Below are 24,988 nucleotides of genomic sequence, written 5' to 3'. Positions count from 1 at the left end.
GGCTAAGTAAATGCACTTTCTTTGATTTGATTTTAATTAAAGAATTCATAAAAATATATATTCTTAAACAAAGTGCCTGATAATCAAAACTTTGATTATTATAAATATTTTATTAAGACTACATTTTGGTGCAATAAATAAGCCTGAAAAATTTTGAAAAGATTGGCTCAGTAGTTTTTAAGTTATTTTAGTCACCTTTGAGAAATGTCATTCTGAGTAAAACGCGTTTAGAGTTTTCTAAGTACATATCGACTTGAATCTTTTATTGATAATTACTTTACAAAATATGCAAAATATAAATGTTGTAAAATTTAAATAAGGATTTGAATAAAAATTATCTAGGTTGTTATTGTTCAAATATTAAAGGGTTTCTTTAGTGTACACGAAATCGAAAGAGAAAGTTGGGCACGAAGAGAGCGAGATAGCTTACGAATATTTGTGTTTGTGTACCTACCCATCATCTGTAGTTTTGGGCCTAAATCAACATTCTCAACATTCTGGTTCGTTAGCCAATTGCAGATAATGAAGTCAGGGGTGATAAGATATTCAATTGCCTTCTAATGGGACCATGAATAACATGCTAAACGATTTCAATTGCTATCACTATCGTTTCACAAGGGCTTGGAGCCCAAAATACCTGTGTACCTGTACTTCCGATAAGTACACTCAGAAAAAAAACCAGCCCTAGTCTTAAGTCGTTCGTGCTTGATTTTGGATTCATGTTTTAGGAATGTGTGTTCTTAGCTCAAGAATAAAATCAAGTACGTTTCGAACTTAACTTAAAAATTAAACATAAAAAACTAATGGATATAACAAATCGAAAACAATGTTTAATTTAACAGAAAATTGCCTGTTGTTAGAATATAATGAACAGATATTAATATATATACAATATATATTCTATCATATATCAATATAAAATAAAATAAAATATTTTTAATAGTATCAAACAAAAACACATTATTACGAAGTTAAAAGTCCTGAAGATCGCAAATTTGTAAAAACTCAAGATTTCTAAAACTCTATCATATGTCTTTTTTTATAAAATGTGCCAGAAATACCTAAATTTCTTAAAAGTCTTGTTAAGCTAATTTGAATTATTTGAATAGCTTTAATTCCCTTATTTTTCAGATACCATCGGCTAATATATCGGTGACAAAGCTTTTTCTAGAGAAGGCGTTTTAAACATTTTCAGTTTGAAAATTGTTACAACTAGTTAAAGTAAAGTGCAATTGCTTACAGATTTAAAAAAAAAAGATTAAAATTCAATTTATTCAATAAAAACAAATAAAACAAAACAGGTTTGTACCAAAATTTGTCAAAGAATTTAACTGTGATTTTACATTTACATACATTTTACATACAATTTTACTCGCGTTCCAGCCAAATTCCAATTGTAACCCTTTTTGCTTTCAGGGCTGGCTAACCAGGGATGCGCATGCGCGGCCAAAATCAAGCTCAAATGTCAAGTGTCAAATTATCGGTGACGTATATGACAGCTCTCTTTTCTCCTCCCTCTCCCTCTCTATCTTACTCTTACTCTTACTCTCACTCTCAATCTCTCTTTGTTAGTGCTTCGGAGCTTTTGGAGCAGCAAAAAAAAAGAGTCCTGAAGGATACGGATAGCAAAAATCCAACTGTGGTAGGAAAACTTCCTTAAAGGACAGTGCTTTATGAAAGCTTTTCTAAAGCTTTTGCAGGACATACCGTTGGCGCTGCCACAACCTCTGCCGGCGTCGCTGCCTGCGAAAAGCACTTCGTTTGGAATTCACGACATTTTATTCATTCTGTGCTAGATTTCCCGATAGTTCAAATCAGAGGTAAAGCCCCCGAAGCGAATCGAAACGAAAATACCAAGAAATCCGCTAAAACCAAACCCCAAAAGCGTTTGCTCTTTGCTAATTTACATTTGTTTTGCGAGAATATTGGGTCTTAAAAGAAAGGAGAAAAAAACCGAGTGAAACGGTGTTTTATTTTCCTCGTACGAATCGGGTTCTCCGTTGAGATAAAAGTGTGCTTAAGAGTGAGACGTAAGTTGCATAATTTCCACATGCCACCAGGAAAATACTGGGGAAAAGTCAGCAAACTTACAATTTTTTCAAAGTGCTTAAATCAGGCTTACGAAAAATACATTTTTTGGGGCCCAATATTTGTACATACATACATATTTCTATATTTGTACATTTGTATGTAAGCGCGTGTGTGTGTGTGCGCGCGTGTGTGTGTGTGTGTGTGTGCCTGCGTGCGTGATGTGGTGTGCGTGGGTGCTATCTCACTTCCACGAATCCGTTGTCTTGCTCGCACTTGCCTGAAAAGTGCGTCTCTGAATCATCGATTTTTCCCAACAACACAAATTTGGAAGCAAAAGAAAGAGGAAGTAGAAAGAGAAACAAAAAAGATGTAGAAGAATAAGAAGAAGAAGAAGGTTACTACTGCCCCCCATTTTCAGATAGAAGAAAGAGAGAGAGAGAGCAATAGCTGCATTCGTCTTTCTATTTTCTTCGCCTTTTGGAACATATGTACATTACATCCGTTTCGATTTCGATTACGATTCGAAAACGATAAAGAAGCCGAAAGGAAAAATTGTAAATCTCCTCTCTCTATACATATATATGTACATATATAAACATATTTATATATATGTATATATATACGCTGGCGAAAAAACCAATCAAACGCTTTCAATATCAAGATCAAATAACTTTTACTTGGGCAATGTGCCAAGTGACTTGTGTGTGAAAATTAAAGCTATTCAAGCTTTCGAAAGTGCGTCAACACAAATCTAAAGACCTTCTCCTCAATCTAAGAACTTTCGCACATCACACATAAGACAGTTATCTGAGCAACTATATTTCCTGGTTCTCTAAAAGGTATGACCTGAAATTGAATATAAAGTAACTTCTATAAAATGAATTGTTCTTAGTTAAACAAAATGTGCACTTTAATGTCCTATCACTAAACCTTTTTTAATTAAGAAGGGACTATTTAAGTCTCGGTTGCCAATAGAGACGTAGGCGTTGACACCCATCCAATGTCTGACTATTTTGTAAACTTTCAAAATAAAACCAATTTACAAGAACGTTTCTCAGAAGACTTGTAAATAAAGTTATTTCTTCAATGATATTTGCCTCTTATGGTCTGTTTCAAAAGGAATTCCTCATAAAATAGTTTTCTTACAACTTCTATAACGAAAAAAAAGGAAATATATATATATTTTAACTCATCTGTTCGAAAGAAAATGCGTATACGCCTAGGAAACACCATTATTTTATGAAATAAATGTGGAGAAGTCAATGCAAGGATTACAAAGCCTTAATCAAAGAGTTAGTAGTAGACGCTTTAGTTATAAATGAGATTATGCCAAACTAAAAAGTTTACCGGCCAATCGTAATGTATTGCCAGAAGTATAAACAAACAATCTGAAAATATTTAATACATAAATGGCCACTGAATGTGTTGCCTACTTTTTCGGGCTGCAAAACTTTTCCGACTGGCGTGCTTAGTGTCTGTATGTGTGTGTTGTTGTGTGTGTGTGTGTGTGAGTTGTGTGTGTGTGCGTGGGTCTCTGAGCTTTGACTGACTCAACTGTTGTTGTTGTTGCGTTTTTCTTTCGGTGGTGTGTGGTGTGTGGTGTGGTGGAAAAGCTCTGGCAATTCGGCAAGTTCACGTGTAGGTACACAATTGAGCGCTTTACACACATACATACATATACATATATATACATATGTATCAAATTTTTCCCTACAATCGAGGTTTTTGCTGGACTTTTCTTAGGGTTTTCTTTTGTTTCCTTTCAATTTCTTAAGCAATAACGACTGGAACATCCACAAAGGCGGCGGTGAGTGGGCGGGCAAGCCGTAGTTTCGTTTTATTACCCATAATACCATCAGATTTTAGATACCCCAGCTTAGATACCGGTTCGATTTTGAAGAGAGAGAGACGTGCATATAGCATAGCTTACATAATCCTCCCCCGTCTGCTCCTCCCACCCGCAGTTCCAAGACCCCATCCAAAACTAGAACCAAACTGAATCCTACGTAGCCGTACCTGCACGTCCTCGTCCTCGTCCTCGTCCTCGTCCACCAACAAGACCACCACCACCACCACTACCTTCTTCATCTCCAGTTCGACAGCATATCGTTTCGTTCGATCCGGAGTGAGTGAGTTTCTCGACCTATTTGCAGACCGATCTCGATGTCTCCGCAATTAGATAATGCTTAAGCTACCAAAGGGCCTAAAAAAGAAAAAGAAGAAGTCGAAAAAGGACCAGGAGCTCTTCACCGAGGAGGAGCTCGAGCAGTACAAGCGCGACCTAAAGGCCAAACAGGAGGCGGCGGCCACCAAATCGGACGCCGGCGAATCCGACGGAGCGGCATCAGACGTTGAGGCCCACCACGAGCCCCCAGCCTGCCATTCGGGATCGTCAGCGGGAACGGTAGCGGGATCGTCAGCAGGAGCGGGATCGTCAGCAGGAGCGGGATCGGGAGCGGGATTTCACCAACAGGCCACAGGGTTAGCCACCCAACATCAGAAGGGCCAGCAACAGGCCGGCGAGCAGAGTCAAGGCGGTGGTGACGAGGAGTGGGCCAAGTTCAAGGCACTCACCTCCGGTGTCGATAGTATTCTACACAAGACCCAGGACGAGCTCGATCGCATCAAGAAGGAGTCCTTCTACCAGCGCCTGCCCTCGGCCGCCGAGAAGAAGAAGCAGGAGGAGGAGGAGGCCGCTCGACGCGAACAGGAGCGAGAGGAGCAGGAGCGCCAGCGTCTGGGCCAAATCGAAGCGCAGCGCGATAAGCTAGCGGAGGCCGTTGTCCACCTGTCCGAGTCGGAGGAGGAGGCCAACGATTACGAGGCCGATGACATCTTTGCCACCGACTACATCGAGGCGATCACCAGCGGAGAGCTGCAATTAGCCGTCGTCCCGGACTCGCCCGTATTAGCCGACGACGGACCCGATCCCTTCGACACCGCCTACGCCGAGAAGGTCATTGTCGGGGCCGACCGCTCCAAGGGCAAGGGTAACAAGAAGCTCGTGAGTCTCGGCGCCGCCGTCGAGGTTCTATCGGGTCGTGTCGATCGCGAGCACGCCGTCGCCCTCGCCAATCCCAAGCGCAAGTTGCGCAAGGGCATCCAGAATCTTTTGCTCAGCGAGAGCGTTGAGTTAGCCGATCCGGAGGCGGATCTTCTAGCGGCCGCCGCCGCTAACGCCGAGCCGCAGCACAATCTGCTCGACGATCTTGACGAGGAACTGCCCGAGTCATCGGCCCCCATCGATCTCAGTGTCTCGCTGCACTTGCACTTGATCAAGCACAAGCAGCCCCTCGACGAGGAGGACGAGGAGGAGGCGGATCCGGATCGGGATCGGGATCCGGACAATCAGCTCCTTAACCCAGACCTCGCCGAGTTCGATGCCTTAAAGGACGAGGAGGACGACGAGTTCGCTGAACTAGCCGCCGAGTCGCTGACCAAACGGGAGGAGGTCACCATCGTTAGCCAGGTGGTTCTGCCCGCCGCGGAACTGCCAACGGAAGCATTCGGCGAAGGAAGCTGGGCCGAATTTGAAGCGGAACCGGAACCGGATACAGGTGAGAAGTCCCTCTGCGAAGAAAGGCCTCATGAAAGTGAATTTCCATTTCGAAATGGTTCTATTGTGGCGGGTTTTATTGAAATCTGGTGTGTTCCAGTAATCTCCAAAGACTCGAGTACTTTGAAGGCCGCTCAAAAACCTGAATTTATAAGTTGTAAAGCTAACAAAAGTGTTGAAAGAGTCTACAGAAATCAGCAGTGCTTTGAAATTAATTATAAAGGTATATAAAAGTATGCAACAATATATTTACTATCGGTGAAGCCCATGAATTCCTCACAAACGACAACTTTCTATTTTTATTGCATACTTTTAGATACCAATTTAAGTGATTTCAAAACCATAGCGATTTATGTGGCACAATATCTAAATATTTACATAAATTCAATTTAATGACAAAAACATGATTAAATTGAAAACTGTATATAATCGATACCACCAAACATGTTAACAAAAATCTGTTTCATTCCAAATATTTCGATTGCTTTAGTATAACTATTTTGATTAGTTATCGTTCTAACTAGATGGTGGGCATTAGGGTGGATTTCGGCAATATGTACTGTTTTTTCTCACCTTGTTTTGCCACCAATTTCACTAGAGTTTAAAAAATACTCACAAAGGTGCTTAAAAGTAGGCAGTGAAAAATTTGAAAGTGGTTGTTCGTAGCGAATTCATCGGACTTACGGACCCTAAATATATTCTTGCATACTTTCAGGCACCTTTAAAAGTGATTTGAAAAGCACTAAGCTCAGCCTTTCTTAAAATAAGCACAACCAATAATTTGATTGCCTTTATAAGTCATAAGCTAATCTATCAACCCAAACCAAATTGTCTTCTTATCGCCAGGTAAACCCAAGCGTCCACCGCCACCAGTCCGTCCGCCCACAGGACCCCACATCGTGCCCGGCGCCATCTACGTTTCGGACGACGAGGAGGAGAATCCCGACGACGACCCCTTCAACACCAACTACGCGGAGCAGGTGATCAAGAAGACCACCGTACTCGAGGAGGACGACGACTTCGATCCGCGGGCCGAGGAGGAGTCACTGCCCACTGGCACATCCTCGCTAGCGGCCCCGACGCGCGATCTTCTCGCCGGCAGTGCCACCGATCTCAGCCAGGTGGTGCCCGCGCCCTTGGCGCCCACTTTGAGTGTCGACCAGGAGCCGGAGGACTTCGATCCCTTCGACACCTCGGCCGTATCGGCTTTGGTGCAGCCCAAGGCCACGGAGCTGCGCTTCTTGGAGCGCGAGCTGTTAAACGAGGATTCCACTAGCATCAGTGGAGGAGGACTTAAGCACTCCCTGAGTGACCCAGACTTCGATCCACGAGCGGATCAGGCAGTCAACGAGCAGCCGACGCAGGTGAAAGTAGTAGACCAAATACAGCCGGACTTCGACGCCGCCAGACGCAAGTCCTCGCTGAGCCTGAACATCCAGGCCAAGAGTGTGGGCTTTCTGGTGCCGGCACCGGATCTCCTGGGAGCGGGTAACGAGCTGGGGGCCAACAAGAAGCCGCTGACGCCGTACTACGCCCCATCCGGTAATCCTCTGCAGGAGCGAGAGCGCGAGGCCGAGGACGCCGATCCCTTTGACACGTCCTACGTGCCCGAAGCGAAGCTCAGCGCCATCGAGTTGAAGCACATCGAGAAGGACCTAATCTCGCAGCCGGCCACACTGCGGCACAGTCTCTCCGACCCGGACTTCGACCCCAGGGCGCCACCCACTCCGGTTCCAGCCGAGGTGCTGCTGGCCGTCGAGGAGAACATCAACATCAAGGTACTCACACCAGCCCAGGAGCGAAAGCGGCTAACCAACTGCGGCGGCGACTCCGAGGAGGACATCGATCCCTTCGACACCTCCATAGCGGCGAATCTGCGGCCGGGACAGACCGAGCTGAAGCTCTTGGAGGACGAACTGCTGCCGGAGACAAGGACTGCGGCGTTCACGACCGACGTCCTAGACGTCCAGAGCGACGCCCAGGAGCTGGGCCTGGGCGACAAGGTCCTCACGCCCTCGACGCACTCCAGACCGGCGCTGCCGGTCCAGGACATCGAGATCGACCCGTTCGACACCTCCATTGCCGAGAATCTAGCGCCAGGCGAAACGGAGATCAAGCTGCTCGAGAGCGAGCTGATCGAGCGCTAAGCCCATTGACTCTGCACTCTAGACTCTACAATATACAATCTAGACTCTACACTCTACACTCTAGACTCTACACTCTAGACCCTAGACTCTAGACTCTACATTCCACACTCTAGATTTTACAATCTAAACTCTACACTCTGGACTCTAGACTCTAGACTCTACACTCTAGACTCTACACTCTAGACTCTAGAACTAAAAACAAATCGAATTCGAAAAAGCAAAGGCCGACATCATGGCGAATCCCTTTTGATGGACGACGACCTGGATGGCTGCGACATGGCCGCCAATCCGTTTCTCATGCAATCGGAACCGGAATCTAGTACGGATAATCCCTTTGGAGCAGGTATGTGGCAATGCAACTTATTTTTTGTATACCCAAACAAAAATAGTCCCTAAATATTTGTTACAGTATATATAATTGTATACAAATTTCTGAATAAGATATTTTTACAAATTTCTGAATATCGACATAACACTTAGGTGATTTTAAAATAAAGGCTTAAACTTCAGTTTTAAACTCTTCGGTATAGATAAGTATTGAATCAATATTATATTAACACTAAACTTTCCAATTTTTTTTTTTTTGTTTTTTAGTAGACAAGTGAAGTTTGATAGATTTAAAATAGTTTCGAGAAAAACGCATTTAAATATTAGGAAACGATTCAAATGGCTCGGACTCCACGTCTCCGAAAATAATTAAAATTTCGAAAAGTCCTTTTAGGATCGTACTTTTAAAAGTCTAAACTTCCATCATATTAAACAAAAAATGGATTTTGTAAATTTCTAGACCAGAATACCCCCTTCATTAATGTTGAAAATATGGATTTCAAATAGTTCCTATTTAATTTAAATGCATTTTATTTAATCCAAATATAAGATATTAAAATCAATTCCAAAAATAGTTATTTAAACAATCTTTAAAAAATTTAAATATTTTTATATTTAAAATAACTAAAAGCCGCAATAGATGAAAATATGAAGGGAAAATATTTAAATTGAGTACAAAACATTTGGACTTACTACGTTTAGTGTAGGAATTATATTTTTAGTATTCAACTATTACTTATACTTCAATACTGACTGTAGTTTATTTTCAAGACCCACTTATTAAAACTAAAATTCCACTTTTATTATTTTTTTGTGTTGAGAATATGCAATTTGCCTCCTTTCTTGTTGCCAATCAATAACATTTCCCCATCTTTCCGTTTAGCCACTGGTGCCTCCAATCCCTTTGCCTTCGGTGGCGATGATCTCGAAGCGGAGCCGGAACCGCTGGAGTCGGAGGCGGAGGCAGCCCGTGACAATGATCTCGATCCGGCGATGAGTTTCTTCGGTACCACCATCGAGGCGGAGGACGATGCGCTGAGCCTGAAGTCGGCCGCCGAGGAGGAGGACATCGAGGGTGGCAAGAGGCCACCGCAACAGCACGCACACGCACACCCGCCCCCGCCACGCCCCCAGGCGCCGCCTCAGAGCACCCAGGATCTGATTAGCACGGTGTCCAGTCAACTGGAGGAGACCAGTTCGGAGCTGTTGGGTCGCATCCCGGCGACCCGATCCCCCAGTCCGGTATCGATGCGGGATCTTCACTCGCCCAGTCCCACTCCCGACTCGGGATTGGCCGACCTGCTGGACGTGTCGGTGGACAGCGGTTCCAGCGGAGTGGTGGATCTGATGGGCACTGGCGCTGGTTCTGGTGTAGGTGTTGTGCCCATGGACAATCCGTTTGCGGTGCCGACGGCAGTGCCGAACATACAGGCGGCAGCTCCGTTGCCCGCCACGCCGGCAAAGCAGCCGCCACGCCCACCACCGCCACGCCCCGCTCCGCCACGTCCCACGCCCCCCGGGCAGGTGGCGGCGCCCCAAAGACCACCGCCACCGGTGTCGGCAGTGGCTGCGGCTCCTCCAGCCGCGGAGGATGACCTGCTGGACATGTTCGGCACCACGGCAAGCAGGCCGCCCAAGCCACCGCCACCCAAGTCCAAGGAGGACATACTGAGTCTCTTCGAGCAGCCCCAAGCACCGCCAGCACCCAAACCGGATCTCTTGCATGACGATCTGCCCGAGACGAAGCCGGAGGATGGAGGACAGGAGGAGCGCCATGGAGACGGAGAGGGCAGCAACTCGCGGGATGAGCCGGTATTTACATCCCTGCTGATACGACCGGACGAGAGCACCCATGACATAACCTCCCAACCGCAGGCGGCCACTGGATTGGAGCGACAGGCGGCGGCCAACAACCACATGGCTGCCCCGCCGGAAACGGCCAGCAGGCAGAGGGCGCCCACGCCGGACATCGAGATCACCACGGTGGAGGATCTGCCCCGCTCCGACGACGAGGATGAGCCGGAGGTCAAGCCGGAGCCAGAGAAAGATCCGGAACCAGAGCCGGAGCCACAAATCGAACCGGAATCGGAACCGCAACCGGAAGCCGATCCACCCATCTCCGATCACAGTCCGCCAACGGAATCACTGGTGTCCACCGCTCAGGTCGTCCTGGCCGAGGACGAACCAGAGCCGGAGCCGGAACCGGAGCAAATGGACACCGGACTGGACTTTCCGGTGGCCACCAGTGGTCTGGCCAGCGGCCAATTGTCCGCCAATCCCTTCGCCAGTCCCGAGGAAGAGGAGCAGGAGCCCGCCTTCGCTCCCGTGGTGGTGGCCAACATCTTTGCCGTGGACGATCCGGAACCGGAACCGGAAACACAGCCGGAAAGGGTGGAGCCGCCCAGCTATGCGGCCAACATCTTTGCCGCCGAGCCGGACGAATTCGATGCCTTCTCGGCCAAGTTCGACTCGGTGAAGAAGGACAACATCAGCATCCTGGACGGCTTCGGGGGATCCGGTGCCATAACGCCCACGGGCGGAGATGGTGAGTTTTTTGGGCAGGCGATTCGGAAATCCGAAAATGTATGCACAGTTTTTCAGCTTAAGGAAATAGCTATCAAAAAAATATTTATAATGCTTATTTTAACAATTTTTTCGTGACGCTAATACTATAAATTAAATGGGGAAAAATATCATATACAAATATTTTTATAAAATTTGAATTTTTAAGTTAATCAGATATTACAAATAATTTTATTTGAAATGGAAGAGCAGGTTTTGGTTATTTTATTAGATTGTTAAATAATCATTTAGACTGTAGGTCTATCCATAAGTGTTTTCAACTTCCATAAAAAAACTAAAACAATATTAGACTTCATTAAACCCCATTTTGTTTACGTTCAAAATAATTATTATTATAATAAAAGTAAAAAAACTCTTCTGTATAGTATGTCTTTTTAGTCTAATCAATTTAACTTACATTGAAAAAAAACGTAAAATATCTAAGTATATACTATAATACTCGATTTAAATGTTTCGCTTTGGTTTTCATTCATTGCGGTTCTTCGTTTTTTAAGTATGAAAATGTTATTTATTTTTTTTATATTTAAATGGTCCACTTTCAAAATAGATTTTAATATTTAAAGTATTGAATTTATATTGAAACCACTTAAATATATTTAAAATAAATAGAACCCATCCCATATTTTCGCTTTAATTAAATAATTTTAATGTTAGGCCATGCAACTTAAAATATGTATAGTATTTAATATAATGACTTTAGAAGTTTATTTGTGTATTGGCGATAACCGAGGTGTTCCATTTTACAGCTTGGGGTGACAGTGCTTTCGGATCGGCCACGATCTCGGCGAATGCCTTTGGCGACACCAACTCGGCGGCGGACGACGGATTTGGGAACGAGGACGACGAGTTCTACGCCATGCAGGCGCCGGCACGCGCCGATTCCGTGGAGTCGGTGGACAAGGAGTTCAGCGTGGTCATCCGGCCCAAGGCGGAGGGCACTGGCGGTGTGGCTCCCCAGCTGGCGCCACCACCGCCGCCGGCACGGATGGCACAGTCGCAGTCGCAGTCGCAGGCACAGTCACAAAGTGCATCACCGCCGGCCGCCACGGTGAATCCCTTCGAGGATGTGAGCGGTTTTTCCGGCTCCGGGCCCAACGGCAGCCACTGGAAGCGATGGCAACGATGGCACCGCCATGAAGCGCTCCGACTCACAGGACACGCCGCAGACACCGCTGTACGACGAGGATGTGTCACAGCCGCTGGAGGAGTTCCCGCGACTGCACTACATGGGACCCGGCTGGGAGATGCAGTTGCGCCAGCCCAACAAGAAGAAGATCACCGGTCAGCGCTTCTGGAAGAAGATCTTCGTGCGCCTGGTGGTGCAGAACGATGTGCCGGTGGTGCAGCTGCTCAACCAGGCCGGCGACAAGCAACCCTTCCAGGAGCTGCCCCTGCAGCCATCGTACTCCGTGTCGGAGATCGGGGCCCAGCAGTACGACCAGTTCGGCAAGATATTCACGATGAAGCTGCAGTATATCTTCTACAAGGAGCGACCCGGCGTGCGGCCCGGCCAGGTGACCAAAGCGGAGCGGATCACCAACAAGCTGACCAAGTTCGCACAATACGCCATCGCCGGCGACTACGAGGGCGTCAAGGAGTTCGGCAGCGACCTGAAGAAGCTGGGCCTGCCCGTGGAGCATGCGCCGCAGTCGTCGCAGCTCTTCAAGATCGGATCGATGAACTACGAGGACATGAAGCAGTTCTCCGTGTGCATCGAGGAGGCACTGTTCAAGCTGCCAGCCCTGCGCGAGCGGGCACTCACCTACAAGATGGAGGAGGTCCAGGTGACCGCCGTGGATGAGATCACTGTGGAGCAGGACTTCGAGGGCAAGATCCTCAAGCAGATTGCCCGGGTGCGACTCTTCTTCCTCGCCTTCCTCACCGGCATGCCCACCATCGAGCTGGGCGTTAACGATATGTGGCGGCAGGGGAAGGAGGTCGTCGGCCGGCACGACATCATCCCGGTGGCCACCGAGGAGTGGATTCGGCTGGAGGCCGTCGAGTTCCACAGCGTGGTCAATCAGCAGGAATATGAGAGAACGCGCACCATCAAGTAAGTGCTATGTAGATTGGCATTAGAGTGTAGAGTAATCAATTCTATTTACAACACAAAAAACAAATATAAATGAACCAATACTTGAAAATAAAATCTAAGTAAGAGCGTAACTGCATAAATAAACATAAGAACAAGTATGCAAGTCAAAAAGAGCAAATGAACAGCTAAGCAAATGAACAGCTGAGCAAATGAACAGCTAAGCAAATGAACAGCCTAGCAAATGAACAGCTAAGCTAATGAACAGTTGAGCAAATGAACATCTAAGTTAATGAACAGTTGAGCAAATGAACATCTAAGCAAATGAACAGCTGAACAAATGAACAGCTAAGCAAATGAACAGCCTAGCAAATGAACAGCTAAGCTAATGAACCGTTGAGCAAATGAACATCTAAGCAAATGAATAGCTGGGCAAATGATCAACTAATAAACTTGGCAAAAAGAGCGCGTAGTTATACAATTAAAATCACAAAATATGATGAATGGGTCTTCTACAACTCATATTAAACCATAACTATTGACATTCCCCTCCAGATTCCAACCGCCCGATGCCAACTACATTGAACTGCTGCGCTTCCGTGTGCGTCCGCCCAAGAATCGCGAACTTCCGCTGCAGCTGAAGGCCACCTGGTGCGTCACCGGCAACAAGGTGGAGCTGCGGGCCGACATCCTGGTGCCCGGGTTCACCTCCCGCAAGCTGGGCCAGATCCCCTGCGAGGATGTCTCGGTGCGCTTCCCCATTCCCGAGTGCTGGATCTACCTGTTCCGCGTGGAGAAGCACTTCAGGTGGGCATCTCTGGCGATGATTAATATCTGGCTTACTTCTTACTTCATCTAATAACATTTCTTTCCCCTGGGGCTGGAGCAGATATGGTTCCGTGAAGTCGGCACATCGGCGAACGGGCAAGATCAAGGGCATCGAGCGCATCCTGGGCGCCGTGGACACGCTGCAGGAGTCACTGATCGAGGTCACCTCCGGACAGGCCAAGTACGAGCATCATCATCGGGCCATAGTGTGGCGATGTCCTCGTTTGCCGAAAGAGGGTCAGGGTGAGTATACATATTTTAGATGTCTATCATTGTAAATCAATTTCATGTATACCAAGTTTGTATTGCTAGTCGGGTTGGGTTGGGAAGTAACCTCTTTGGGCAGAAATATAAAATCAGGGCCTAACCAATTTCAATTAAATGGGTACTCCGTATAATAACCTTGGCCTTTCCGTTCCGTTTCCTTCTGGCTAGGTGCCTATACCACACACCAGCTGGTCTGTCGCATGGCCCTCACTTCGTACGACCAGATCCCCAGCGAACTGGCGCCATACGCCTTCGTGGAGTTCACTATGCCCGCCACGCAGGTCTCGCATACCACCGTGCGCTCCGTGAGTGTCCAGGATTCGGATGCCGATGAGCCGCCGGAGAAGTACGTCCGCTACTTGGCACGGCACGAGTACAAGTAAGTAGCTCCCAATCAGTCTCAATCATTCAATTGATATGGTGAAACCAGCTTAACCATAGAAGTATTTTATTCTTTGTTGTTAGAAATTAGTTAGCTAGCTATCTAAGTCACTTTATGGGCTATAAGAGATTTTGCTTTGATGCAATTTTAGTAATATATTATTTTACTATTGACACTCATTTGTTTCAAAAAATAGTAAGTATTAAATGGAAGAGATTGTAAAAGGAAATATTGAAAAAAATGTTATTAAATAATGTTATTTTGATCTTAGCGATTTGATTGTTTTTTATTTTAAAGCCAATATTTTCCTATTCATTATTTGGTCAGGACAATGTTTTGAATGCATATCATTCGCAATTATTTTTACTATAAATAAAATAAGAGAAAACAACAAAAAAAATATTTATAAGGCTTACTCAATTTGTTTGGCAGTATATAAAAATACTATGTTTTCTTGTTAAATTGACCTAATGACCTTAAAAGCTTTATACATTTTTTAAATAAACAACGAACATACACTTAAACTTCCGGTTAACCTTTAACTTAAGTTAGATTTAGCATTTATTCTGTCATGTCTTGATTATCTTAACACACACTTTAAATTCCGGTTAAGCATTAGCCAAAGCTTAAGTTAGCTAAGTGATTTCTTTACTATCTAAACTGAAATTCGATAAAGTCAGTGAATAGAGTACACCTACTGACCGCAAATCTCTTGCCTTTCAGGGTTGGCATCGAGACCACGCACGGCGAGTCCACGAACGCGTATCTGGCGGCAACGCGTCCCATTCGCGAGGAACCTCCAAGCACGGCGGCCGCCAAGGTGACGGCCTCGCCGGTTCCGCCCAGCGATTCGGACACGGACTCCAACTAAGTTGGATTGGGATTGGACTTGGGAGTCCCCCAAATGATTTGAAAAACGGCGGCTTTCTGTAGATATTCCTCGTGCATGGTTTACCCAATCGTTCTTGTTATATACATATTATACAATACGCATAGATATATCTGAACCCTAATATATGCATATATATTTTCGTGTGCGTCTGCCGCAATTTCCCCCTCTAGCTTGTGCAGCGTGTTCACCGCGTCGGGTTAGGTAAAGATTAGTTGACAATAATGTTAAGTGCAGCAGCTGAAGAGCGCGAAGATAACGAGGCAGACGATGATACGAATAGATGAGATGAACACTGTGTAAAAAGCCAAATGAACAAATGAACGAAGATCGAGACGAATGGATCTGATGGATCTGATGGATCTGTGGACACGTCAACGAAGGAACCGATAGCCAACGCGTCCTAGGTATCCTTTATCCTGTAAGCCGCATAGCCACAGCCATATTCACATGACATTACCTAGCCTAGCCTAAAAAATCAACTTATCTGCGTTACTTGTAGCCATACGGTCACGTTAAAGTTAATCGATATCAGACCAGAATCGTACGTACAGTAAACCCATACATATGCATAGGGATAATGGTTATAATCTCAAGTCATAAAAACAAACACACACACGAAGCATATATATATATATATATATATATATACTAAAACTGATGTAATCTGAAGTAGGCAGTAAGCCAGGGAAATGAAAAGCAATTTCGCCATACATTGTTCTACGAACCAAGGCTCAAATGCACATAAGGGTAACCAATACTGAAACGAGCTGCCAGCCTTACATAGGGTTTTCCAACACTGGGTCGAGCTGCCAGCTTTGCATAATGTTAACCAAACACTGGAACAAGCAGCCAGCTTTACATAAGGTTAATCAACACTGGAGTGAGCGGTTAGCTTTACGTGACGTTAATCAACCCTGGAGCGAGCTGCCAGGCTTACATAAAGTTAACCAACACTGGCCAGTCTGCATATGTGGCAAGCGCAACTTGGTACTATCCATAACCATCAGATAAACTTTAAGCTTTATGTATACCATTGATTTAACGATAAATTTAGAGATGAATTCAAAACTCCAAGCGAACACGAAAACTTAAACGGAAATGCATATTCAAATGTTATTGTTGTGAATCAAATGAAATTATATTCAAACTAAACTAAAAAGTAAAGGTAAACCATATAGGCAAATCATCTTTGTTGAAGCAAAAAGTACTTTAAATCATATGAGGAAAACAAAAAGCAAAACCTAACGTAAAACTAAAAAAAGATATTCATAACTATATGCCATACGTATTGATTGATAAATGATTGATTGAGTTTACTAGCAAGATTGCATAATAATAGATTTGTTAATTGCGTGTTAAATGAATATATTCTATGATCCCAGCTTAACCACCTCCCAAAACGTTTGCCTCTGTTCGATTTCCCATCCCCCCAACTCCAAGAACCCAACACTTTACTACACTTACCATGTCAGATCTACAACTACGAAAACACTTCGAACGACTCTCAATGGAATCACGATTTATTGATAATAGAGAATGTGTATATTGTATCCCTAAGAAATGAATCTTCATTCATATATTATGTATGTTACATTATTTACCTACGTTTAATTCTACATATATTATATATCGTCTATAACATATGTATTGTATGTACAATAAAAAAAAAAGAAGAAAACCCATGCAAACAGACCGATCGGTTGACAAAACACTCTCACATGTTATATTTATATATTAATTATACAAAAATCGACGGCTCCGCCGCAATATGTACCCCCGATCCGATCCGATCCGAATCGGACTGAGGACGTATACTGCGTCGGGACTGGTCGAAATTATACAAATATGCGGCGCAAGCTAATGGTATTAACCGATCAACTAAATACAATATAATGAATTATTATGAACCGAACAAAAAAAAAAACGCATTATGATGGAACATTATCTAGTCAAATGAGAAAATAAATATTGAGACAACAAATATTAAGCAATGCAAACTGACTTCTCGTTTTTATCTGGGTCAGGGTTTGGATGGATTTTTAAGGAAACACTTTCTCCAGAATTGATTTAAACAATCTGTTATAATTTAAGTATAATCATTTCATTTAAAGCATTAATAATACAAAGTTTTGCAAATAATCAAATAACTTATCTAGTTATTATGATCAATAATAAATACACTTCATCACTTTATCTTCTCCAAGTAAATTGTAAGTAAAATAATGGAAATATGAAGTCAGAGAAGCAATTAATAAACAACACAAGAATTCACTCTTTCATTTTTTCCTTGACAAATATCAAAAGATTTATTTTGTTTGGGCATCGTTTTCTTAATCCTAGCTTTGAAAATCAAGTCCACTTGAATTAGCTTTATGAATTCGTGATCACCACCTCGATTTGTCAATGTTTAATTTTGCGATAATTATTGTACATTGAGATTTACTACTTATAACTACAAATAATGATAATAAGCATCAATGTTACAGAATATTACCAACTTGCATTATGCGCTTATTATTTCTACATCTACTCCCTCCTCCTCTATCCAAATATAAAAATATAAAACTCAACTTTCACTTTTTTTTTTTGGGTGTAAATACCAATTTATTTAAGTAATCTTTCATTCCTAAAAAACATACGAACCATACCGAGTTCCCATTTGTAGATTAGAGTGGCTCGAAATCCTTTCTAAAACTAGTTGAAAAATTTATAAAGGGCCTAAACTATTTGACTTTCTTCTAACCTTAAATAATTGTTCTTGCAATTGAAAGTTTTATTTTTGGTTTGCTTGCCTTTTTTGTATTTAATGCTTTGGCAATTCAAGCCAAAAAGAATGTCTTCTATGTCGAAGGGGAGAAATTCCAGAGCTCGGTGACCGAATGTGCACTTGCCCTTGGCTTCATTTATCATCAACAGTTGTAGGATGTCTTTTTCCAACATTTTATTATTATTTCTTCATAATTTGATACACCAGCCCCCGACTGACTGCAGTTTCTGGCTGCATGTTGGGGCCATTTATCATTGGCTTGGATCCGGGTTTCAGGATCCAGAATAGGGGGACTCGGAATCCGGAGTCCGGAGTCTGGAGCTCCAAATCCAGGACTAGAAGTGCTGCAATCAGTGCACACATGTGCAGGACGGAGATTTCGCCAAGAAGCCCTCATAAAATATTATGCTCAAATTTTGCGCTATGTTGTGTGTGTTGGCAGCTCGCTCCTTTTTTTTTTGGGGAATCGAAATCTCCAAAGGGGGATGGCTGACGTGACTGGTTTTTGAGTGTTTCAGCTCCAAGAAGCAAGTCGCCGGGTCGTGGCAGTCAAATAAATATGCTATGCGCTATGCCTGAGCCATTCAAATGGTGCATAGTCTCCCACTATTTTCTCCTACTTTCTAGCACCTGCTTCGGCCTAATGAGTTTACTTGCGACTCGATTGATTCGGCCCCTGGACACGTGAGGAAAATACGCTGTCAGCAAATTGATAGTTGAAACAGCCAGTTACTTCGATGCACTGAAAATACCGACTTCTGTTTTAACCGTAAAAAACTATTAAAATAATTAAAAATTGTGAAATACAAAAAATCATTTACATTGCATATGTATTTTATATGTTAAAGCTATTAGTATATTTTTTTTTAGTTTCTTTCCAATATAAAATAAAAAATATAATAATAATATAAAATATTGTTTTAATATTATATATATGTATGTTTGAGATGTTAGTAGCTTAAAGTATATCATCCGAAAACTTATATTTTGATGTACAAAAATATTTTCATTTCAATATATCCATTTTCAATGATAGTTTTCCTTCATGTGCGATGGTCACTTAAGCTTTGGTCCTGCACGTCTTGGCTTCTTTATTATATCTCCTATATCCGGCATATATCTGAAGGCAAACACGTGTCCTCTGCCAGGCCGCAATGTGAATGTGAATCAATAAATGAGCTGAATAAATGACACAAGCTGCGGACCGAAATCAACTTGTTTACGAATATGAGATTCTGACATCTGGCCATTGGGAAAGGGCGACAACACCCGTCGGCATGTTATTGAATAATATTGAAACGATTGACTGGCATCTGCCAAGGAAGGGCCAAATTAAATGCCCCTGTCCAAGCTCCACAGAATCCGGAAATCGGGTTATTTTTTTAAGCTAAAAGTTCTGAAGCAATGTTACTTAAAATTAAGATCTTAAGAAAATACTAAGAATATTTTAAAATATTATATTTAATTTTAAATAACATTTATAATGGTTCAAAGTACATTTTAAATTAACTTAAATATAACTAAACAAAAATGTCCTATTTTTTTTTTTGTTTTTTTTTCTTAACTTTAGATAACAAAATAATAATAATATATTTTAATTATTTGTACCTGGGCAAGAAGTTTTTATTAAGATTTGGTAAAATGCTGATAATTCAATATGTACATTTAGTTGCAAAGAATTCCTTGGACAGGCATAAAAGAGAATTTCCGGCACCATTGTTGACTCATTTTTAATCGCATTCGTCGGAATGCTGGACCTCGGCCAAATCGTTTCTGCGGAAGGAGCCGTCATAAACTGAAACTGAAAGAGGATATCCGGTCCCCCAGTTGGCAACTTCTGACTGCTGACTACTGACTACAACTAATTACCGAGCTAGCCAAGAAAAACAATATATATTTCGATACGCATTAAAATCGAATCAATCATACGGCTAGCACCTAAGACGTGGCAGCAAAGATCCTGTATCCTGGACATCCTCCAATACATTGTTGCAGGCTGTGTGGATTGGCGGCTATTTTGGCCGGTTTATAGGTGGCCATAACAGCCAAAACGCCAAGTGGCTGCCGTTTGCCGGAAAGTGTTGCCCCAGACGCACTCACCTGGAAGAGCCAGTCGTTTTGGCCATAAAACTGGAGGCATAAACCAGCTTAAATGGCCGAACTCGGAAATGGGGCCCCGCCAGCTGCTTACATAATTATGCCGAGAGTGGATGGAATGGGATGGAATGGGATGGAATGTGATGGCCAAGACAAATTGGCATAATGAAAACAGCTGGCGACGCCTTCAAGGGTCAGGCCAAATGCAAATGTCGCGTGTTTTCATGCACATTTCACTTGTCGCCTGCTGGTCCTTCGAATTCGGCACTCCACACTCCACACACCACACACCACTGCTCGTATTCCTTATTCAAAATTTGAATTGCGTATGCCCCTTTTTTAAGGGGACACATACCACATATGCTGGGGCTGCATAAATTTCCGGCACACTTTCTGTGGCCAGATCCAAAATGGGCGCCACCATCTTTCCAGCGATATCAAACGAATTAGCATAGAAAACTGCAAATTTGAATTATGGCCAGTGGCAACAGGAGCAGAAGACACAACAACGAGCACAAGGGACACAAGCAGCCAAGGATCGGGTCCAGGAGCTCCAACAGTAGCAGCTGTTCCAGTCGCCTTTGTTAAAGCGGCAAAACGTATGCGAATCGAAATCAAAGTATCAGGAAATAAATCGAATTTAAATAGACCGAACTAGAGAGCCTCTTATTCCTACAAGCTTGATAACAAAAAATATATAAGAAACAAAATCACTGCAAATAAAATTTATTTTCTAAAATTTTAAGCCATCAAGTGCACAGTTTTTATATCGGTAATAGCACCTAGGGTGTTGTAAAAAGTGACAGTCGTATTTTGAAATAAATCCAACGGACTCATAGATTTTAAATATATTGTATACTTGTACTCAACTTTCTACAAGTTTCTGTGGCATCTTGAAAAGACAATCAGGCCTGTTCCGGTTTTCACTCGGAACTGAATTTGATAAAATTTTCGGATTTCCCCTAAACATAGGACAATTACCCTTCCTTTGATCCCTTTTGTTTCCAAAGCAAATCAGCTAACTGCCAGCTGTCCCCCCTATTGACAAAGGCGTTTGATTTGTCAGAGTTTTGCTGTCTGTCCCTCAGCTAATGGCATTAATGGTACACTAGTTTGACGCATAAAATCGAAGGAACTGCATTGTTTACGTTAAAAGTGCCATTAACTGCAATGAAAAATTTTTATGATATTCATACAAATAAGTAAATATATTGTGATTTCACATAATTAATAATTTCGGTAAGAAAAACCTTACTTTGTTAAATTTGGTATAGTTTTGCTTGAAGAGTTTTCTTTTGTCGTATTTTAATTAAAAATTATTTCTGTAGTTACAATTCTTAAAAAAATGTTTGGATAAAAATGTAGAAACAAAAAGATAATATACGAAACATTTGTTATGCCAATATGTCTTTGTAAGCATTATATGTATTAATTTATTATATATTTTTATATTTTTTATTCAAAGTATGTTTAAGCTTTAAGGTTCTAAATTGGTGTGCAAGTGAAAAGTAATTTACTGTTTTTGGACTTATGGCCTAAAATAAAGTTAATTTTTAACTTTTAACACTAATACAAGAACGCCCTTCTGAATAGTGTAACCCTCAAAGTGGGTCAAAGCCCATCTTCGACACCTAGGGGACTTCCACATAGAGTACAGTGCTACTCCGTCCGCCTCCACCGATTATTTGCATAATTCAGACAGCTCACTGTAGTGGCAATGCCCGGACTCGGAGGAAACCTATCATTTTTTTGTCCCTTTTTCTAATCTGCACGTGCATATGCACATGCTCGGCATTGAACTCTGACCACTGGCAGAACCACATGTCGGGGATATAGAACCCACTCCAGACACCCGACTGGAGACTTCTCACCGCGCATCCTGCCGAGTGTAATGCGACTAATAGATCCTTGTTTGCCGAAAAGTTTGAGACACCCACATCCACATACACACCTACACCCACATCCACTTCGGCTTGTTTGCTCCCTGCTCCTCGGCAAATACGTAATCAGTGAAATTTTCATGCGCATTTTTCTTGCCTTTTCCCTCACTCGTCTCGAGCTTGGAGTCTCGAGTCGGCAAATAAACGGCGCTTTGAGCTGACGCTCCTCCAAATACTTGAAATACGTTGCTCAATTTCCATAAACACGTGAGCAAATAGCACGTGTGCCCATGGGACAGGAATCGCAAGAAATCACAGTCCCGAATATCGTTGCACAGCAAAAAAAAATCATATAGTGTAAATACATAGGTTTTCAAAAACCCCTTTTCATGTGCCTAAAAGTATGCAGTATGATAATTTGTACTATTTGATTAACTCACTCCTAAGTGAAAGCTTTTTCTGAAATTCCGATAGCCGTAGTCCTAGTTTTTATTGCACTTCCTAAAAATAAAATCAAAAACTATATTTTTCTAATTTAACTAATTATTTTTTAACTGATCTCTGATAATAATAATAAAATCAATATCAAGACTTAGTAAAATATATGAGTTTTGATGGCAGGTATGGCAATTTTTGAAGTGCATACTAAGATGAAGACCCCGCCAGGTTTTCCCCTACGGCATTAGTTAACTATTGCCGACATTTGCTTGCGTATGTGGCACATCAGCCCCCCTTGTTATTTCCAAACCCCGCCGTGTTTGAGTTTCGGCGCTGTAAAGTGCGCCTCAAATTGATTTTTATTTATATTTCAAAGGGAAAACTTTTGTGCAGCTGTCGAGCTTGTTGTTTTTCTTCTCTGCTTTTCGGTTTTGTTTTTGTAGGACCGCCACCGCCTTGCAGCTGCGACAAACTTGCGAATACGACCCGTCAATATTTCATTACGGACTCCTCTTCATGCTACTTCGATTGAGTTATTCAAGGGAAAGCTGGGGCAAACAACTTACGGCACTGGCAAAATCGAAAACGGCCCCCATTTATCGCACACTATTGCGCCCATGGCAGGCGGGTAAATAATCAAATAAATAATCCAATCAGTTGGCAAATGTATTTATGATTACTACCGGCTTGTTTCTTTTAGTTTAGTTGAAGCTTCCATCAAAATTCAAATATGTACAATGTAAAATATTGAAAATATATTTTTTCTGAAATATTTTCTTGTCAAATGCATAATTTATTGATCCGGCTTCAGTCTAAATTTTCAACTTAAAGTCTGCGATTGCGGTCTGAATGGTTGTAAAGTAATCGGATCTTTTCAATCTGCGGTTTGGAGGCGGTTACGTAAATGCACTTGGAAAATATAATAAAATAAATAAAATAATACATGTAATACTGTAAATCTAATAAAACTTTTGGATCCAATAGTCCGTTACTCAAAACTCGATTTTAAAATGGCGGTTTGTTGGGAATTTCAATTTATTTGAAATCGATCATTCGTATGTAAGTATTAAATAGGTTTTTGTACGTATTAAGTTATGGAAGCATTTTGTATTTACAAGTTATCCAACATATTGCTGTCTGGAAGGTGTAAGATATATATCACTTTTAAGTACCTTTTTTTGTACTGTGTGCAAAGTTGATGCTGGGCACGGATCAACCGAAGCTTTTGATCGACTCGGAGACGCTTAGAGATTTCATTTGGCCTCGAGTCGCCGGCATGGAACGTTGGCAGAATCGCGTGGCCGTGGTCACAGGTTCCAGTTCGGGAATCGGGGCGGAAGTGGCCCGAAAACTGCTCTCCGCCGGCGTGGTGGTGGTTGCCCTGGCCCGTCGCCTGGAGCGTTTGGAGCAGCTGCGCCGGGAATTGCCAGAGGAGGAGCAGCGATTGCGGCTGCACATCCGGCAGTGCGACGTCACGGATCTCGGGGACGTGAACGAGGCCTTCGACGAGGTGCAGCGGGAACTGGGCGGCGTGGACATACTGATCAACAATGCCGGAAAGTTGTCCGGCGGACAGCTGCTGACCATGTCGCTGGACACGATGCAGCAGGTGCTGCAGACCAACGTGATGGGCGTGGTGCACTGCACCCAGCGCGCCTTCGAGTCCATGCGGCAGCGCCAGTCCGCCGGCCATGTGGTGCTCATCAACAGCATCGTTGGCCACCACATCTTCAACCCGCTGCCGGGGAGCCAGCAGGAGCTCAACATGTACCCGGCCACCAAGCACGCCGTCACCGCCCTCACCGAGCTCTTCCGCCAGGAGATGCGCGACTTCAAGACCCAGGTCAAGGTCACGGTGGGTACAGCCACACATATATTTTTACACATACAGCTGCGGTCAAGGTTTATTTAATTGCTAATATCAATTATGGTTTGGAAAACGTTTTTATATTTTCGTGAAACTAATAGTTAAACTAAAAGTGTCAAACATAAAAAGAAAACTATTTAAAATAGGTATTCATAATTAAAAAACTGCTAAAATTTTTTTTTTAATTTTCAATTCAATTCTTAAAATAGATTAGATACTTAAAAACTGTTTATTTCACTGCAAAGTGCTGATGAAGGAGCTTGTAGTCATATTCTCAAATTTTCTTATAAAATCAACTTAAACTTGCTTATTGGTAATTAAAAAGAATTATAATAAATTTAAAGACAAATTGTCCTTTGTCTTTAATGTATATTTTTTTAGTACTTACAATTACACCATTACTATTATTTTGACTGCAACTGTACATTTGGTTAATTAATGAAATGGGAAATAGAAAACAAAGCATTGCATTATAAATTTAGAAAAATGTATAAAATATTTAATAAAATCATCATTTATATATATGGATATAGTTATCTGCAGTCTTAACCAATAAATTAAATGATTAAATTTATTTACTTTACACAATGTTTTGTATATTTATGCGCCTATAAAATCTATTTTAATGACAGGTTTAGATTTTTCAAAGATACATTTCGTTCTGCTAAATTAAAGCTGTCGGCAATACTTCAAAATCAAGTATATGGTAGTCACGCTCATAGCTTACGATTTATTACATCATTCCAATGGGTATCTCTCTTTGGTTTGATTTTATGGCTTTAGCTTTGGGGAAAAGTTATGGCTGCGGCAATTAATAGTTTTAGTAGGAACAAAAGTTAGTGGACGGGCTGTGACTAATCCACACTATTCCACAGAGCATTAGTCCGGGACTGG

General features: G+C 42.6%; 3 protein-coding genes across 7 annotated transcripts; all 3 read left to right on the top strand.

The window, feature by feature from the left end:
* The first annotated feature begins 1,693 nt into the window (after positions 1-1,693).
* LOC128261055 (protein stoned-A) lies at positions 1,694-7,736 on the top strand. Of its 5 annotated transcripts, none has more exons than XM_052994492.1 (4): positions 1,718-1,820; positions 3,807-3,838; positions 4,185-5,588; positions 6,434-7,736. In XM_052994492.1, exons 3-4 carry the CDS (start codon positions 4,214-4,216, stop codon positions 7,732-7,734), a joined length of 2,676 nt encoding a protein of 891 aa, XP_052850452.1. In that variant the 5' UTR covers positions 1,718-1,820; positions 3,807-3,838; positions 4,185-4,213; the 3' UTR covers positions 7,735-7,736. The 5 variants fall into 5 exon arrangements, with proteins under 5 accessions (XP_052850449.1, XP_052850452.1, XP_052850451.1 ...); XM_052994491.1 differs by having other exon boundaries at positions 1,778-2,030; XM_052994490.1 differs by having other exon boundaries at positions 1,778-2,030; positions 3,775-3,838.
* A 206-nt stretch (positions 7,737-7,942) lies between these two features.
* LOC128261054 (protein stoned-B) lies at positions 7,943-17,042 on the top strand. The gene is given in 9 exon segments (XM_052994487.1): positions 7,943-8,077; positions 8,945-9,873; positions 9,937-10,606; positions 11,391-11,719; positions 11,721-12,697; positions 13,232-13,483; positions 13,566-13,747; positions 13,940-14,150; positions 14,877-17,042. Coding segments are annotated over 9 exon segments (3,792 nt in total). The 5' UTR covers positions 7,943-7,983; the 3' UTR covers positions 15,025-17,042.
* A 6,430-nt stretch (positions 17,043-23,472) lies between these two features.
* LOC128261108 (farnesol dehydrogenase) lies at positions 23,473-24,985 on the top strand (the record flags this gene model as incomplete). Its single annotated transcript, XM_052994571.1, has 2 exons — positions 23,473-24,082; positions 24,970-24,985. Coding segments are annotated over exons 1-2 (595 nt in total), but the record flags the coding sequence as incomplete, so codon positions are not given.
* Positions 24,986-24,988: the final 3 nt, after the last annotated feature.

The sequence above is a fragment of the Drosophila gunungcola genome (genome assembly GCF_025200985.1).
Source record: "Drosophila gunungcola strain Sukarami chromosome X unlocalized genomic scaffold, Dgunungcola_SK_2 000050F, whole genome shotgun sequence".
NCBI lineage: Eukaryota > Metazoa > Arthropoda > Insecta > Diptera > Drosophilidae > Drosophila > Drosophila gunungcola.
The sequence above is the reverse complement of the archived record's forward strand: the minus strand, read 5'-3'. Positions and strand labels throughout refer to the sequence as shown.

What these genes read in the sequence shown, in the direction of transcription:
- LOC128261055 (XM_052994489.1), top strand. Translation starts at nt 4,214, where the DNA reads ATGCTTAAGCTACCAAAGGGCCTAAAAAAGAAAAAGAAGAAGTCGAAA. An exon ending in GGAACCGGAACCGGATACAG is followed by an intron (nt 5,589 to 6,433) that starts GTGAGAAGTCCC and finishes TCTTATCGCCAG; the next exon opens with GTAAACCCAAGCGTCCACCG.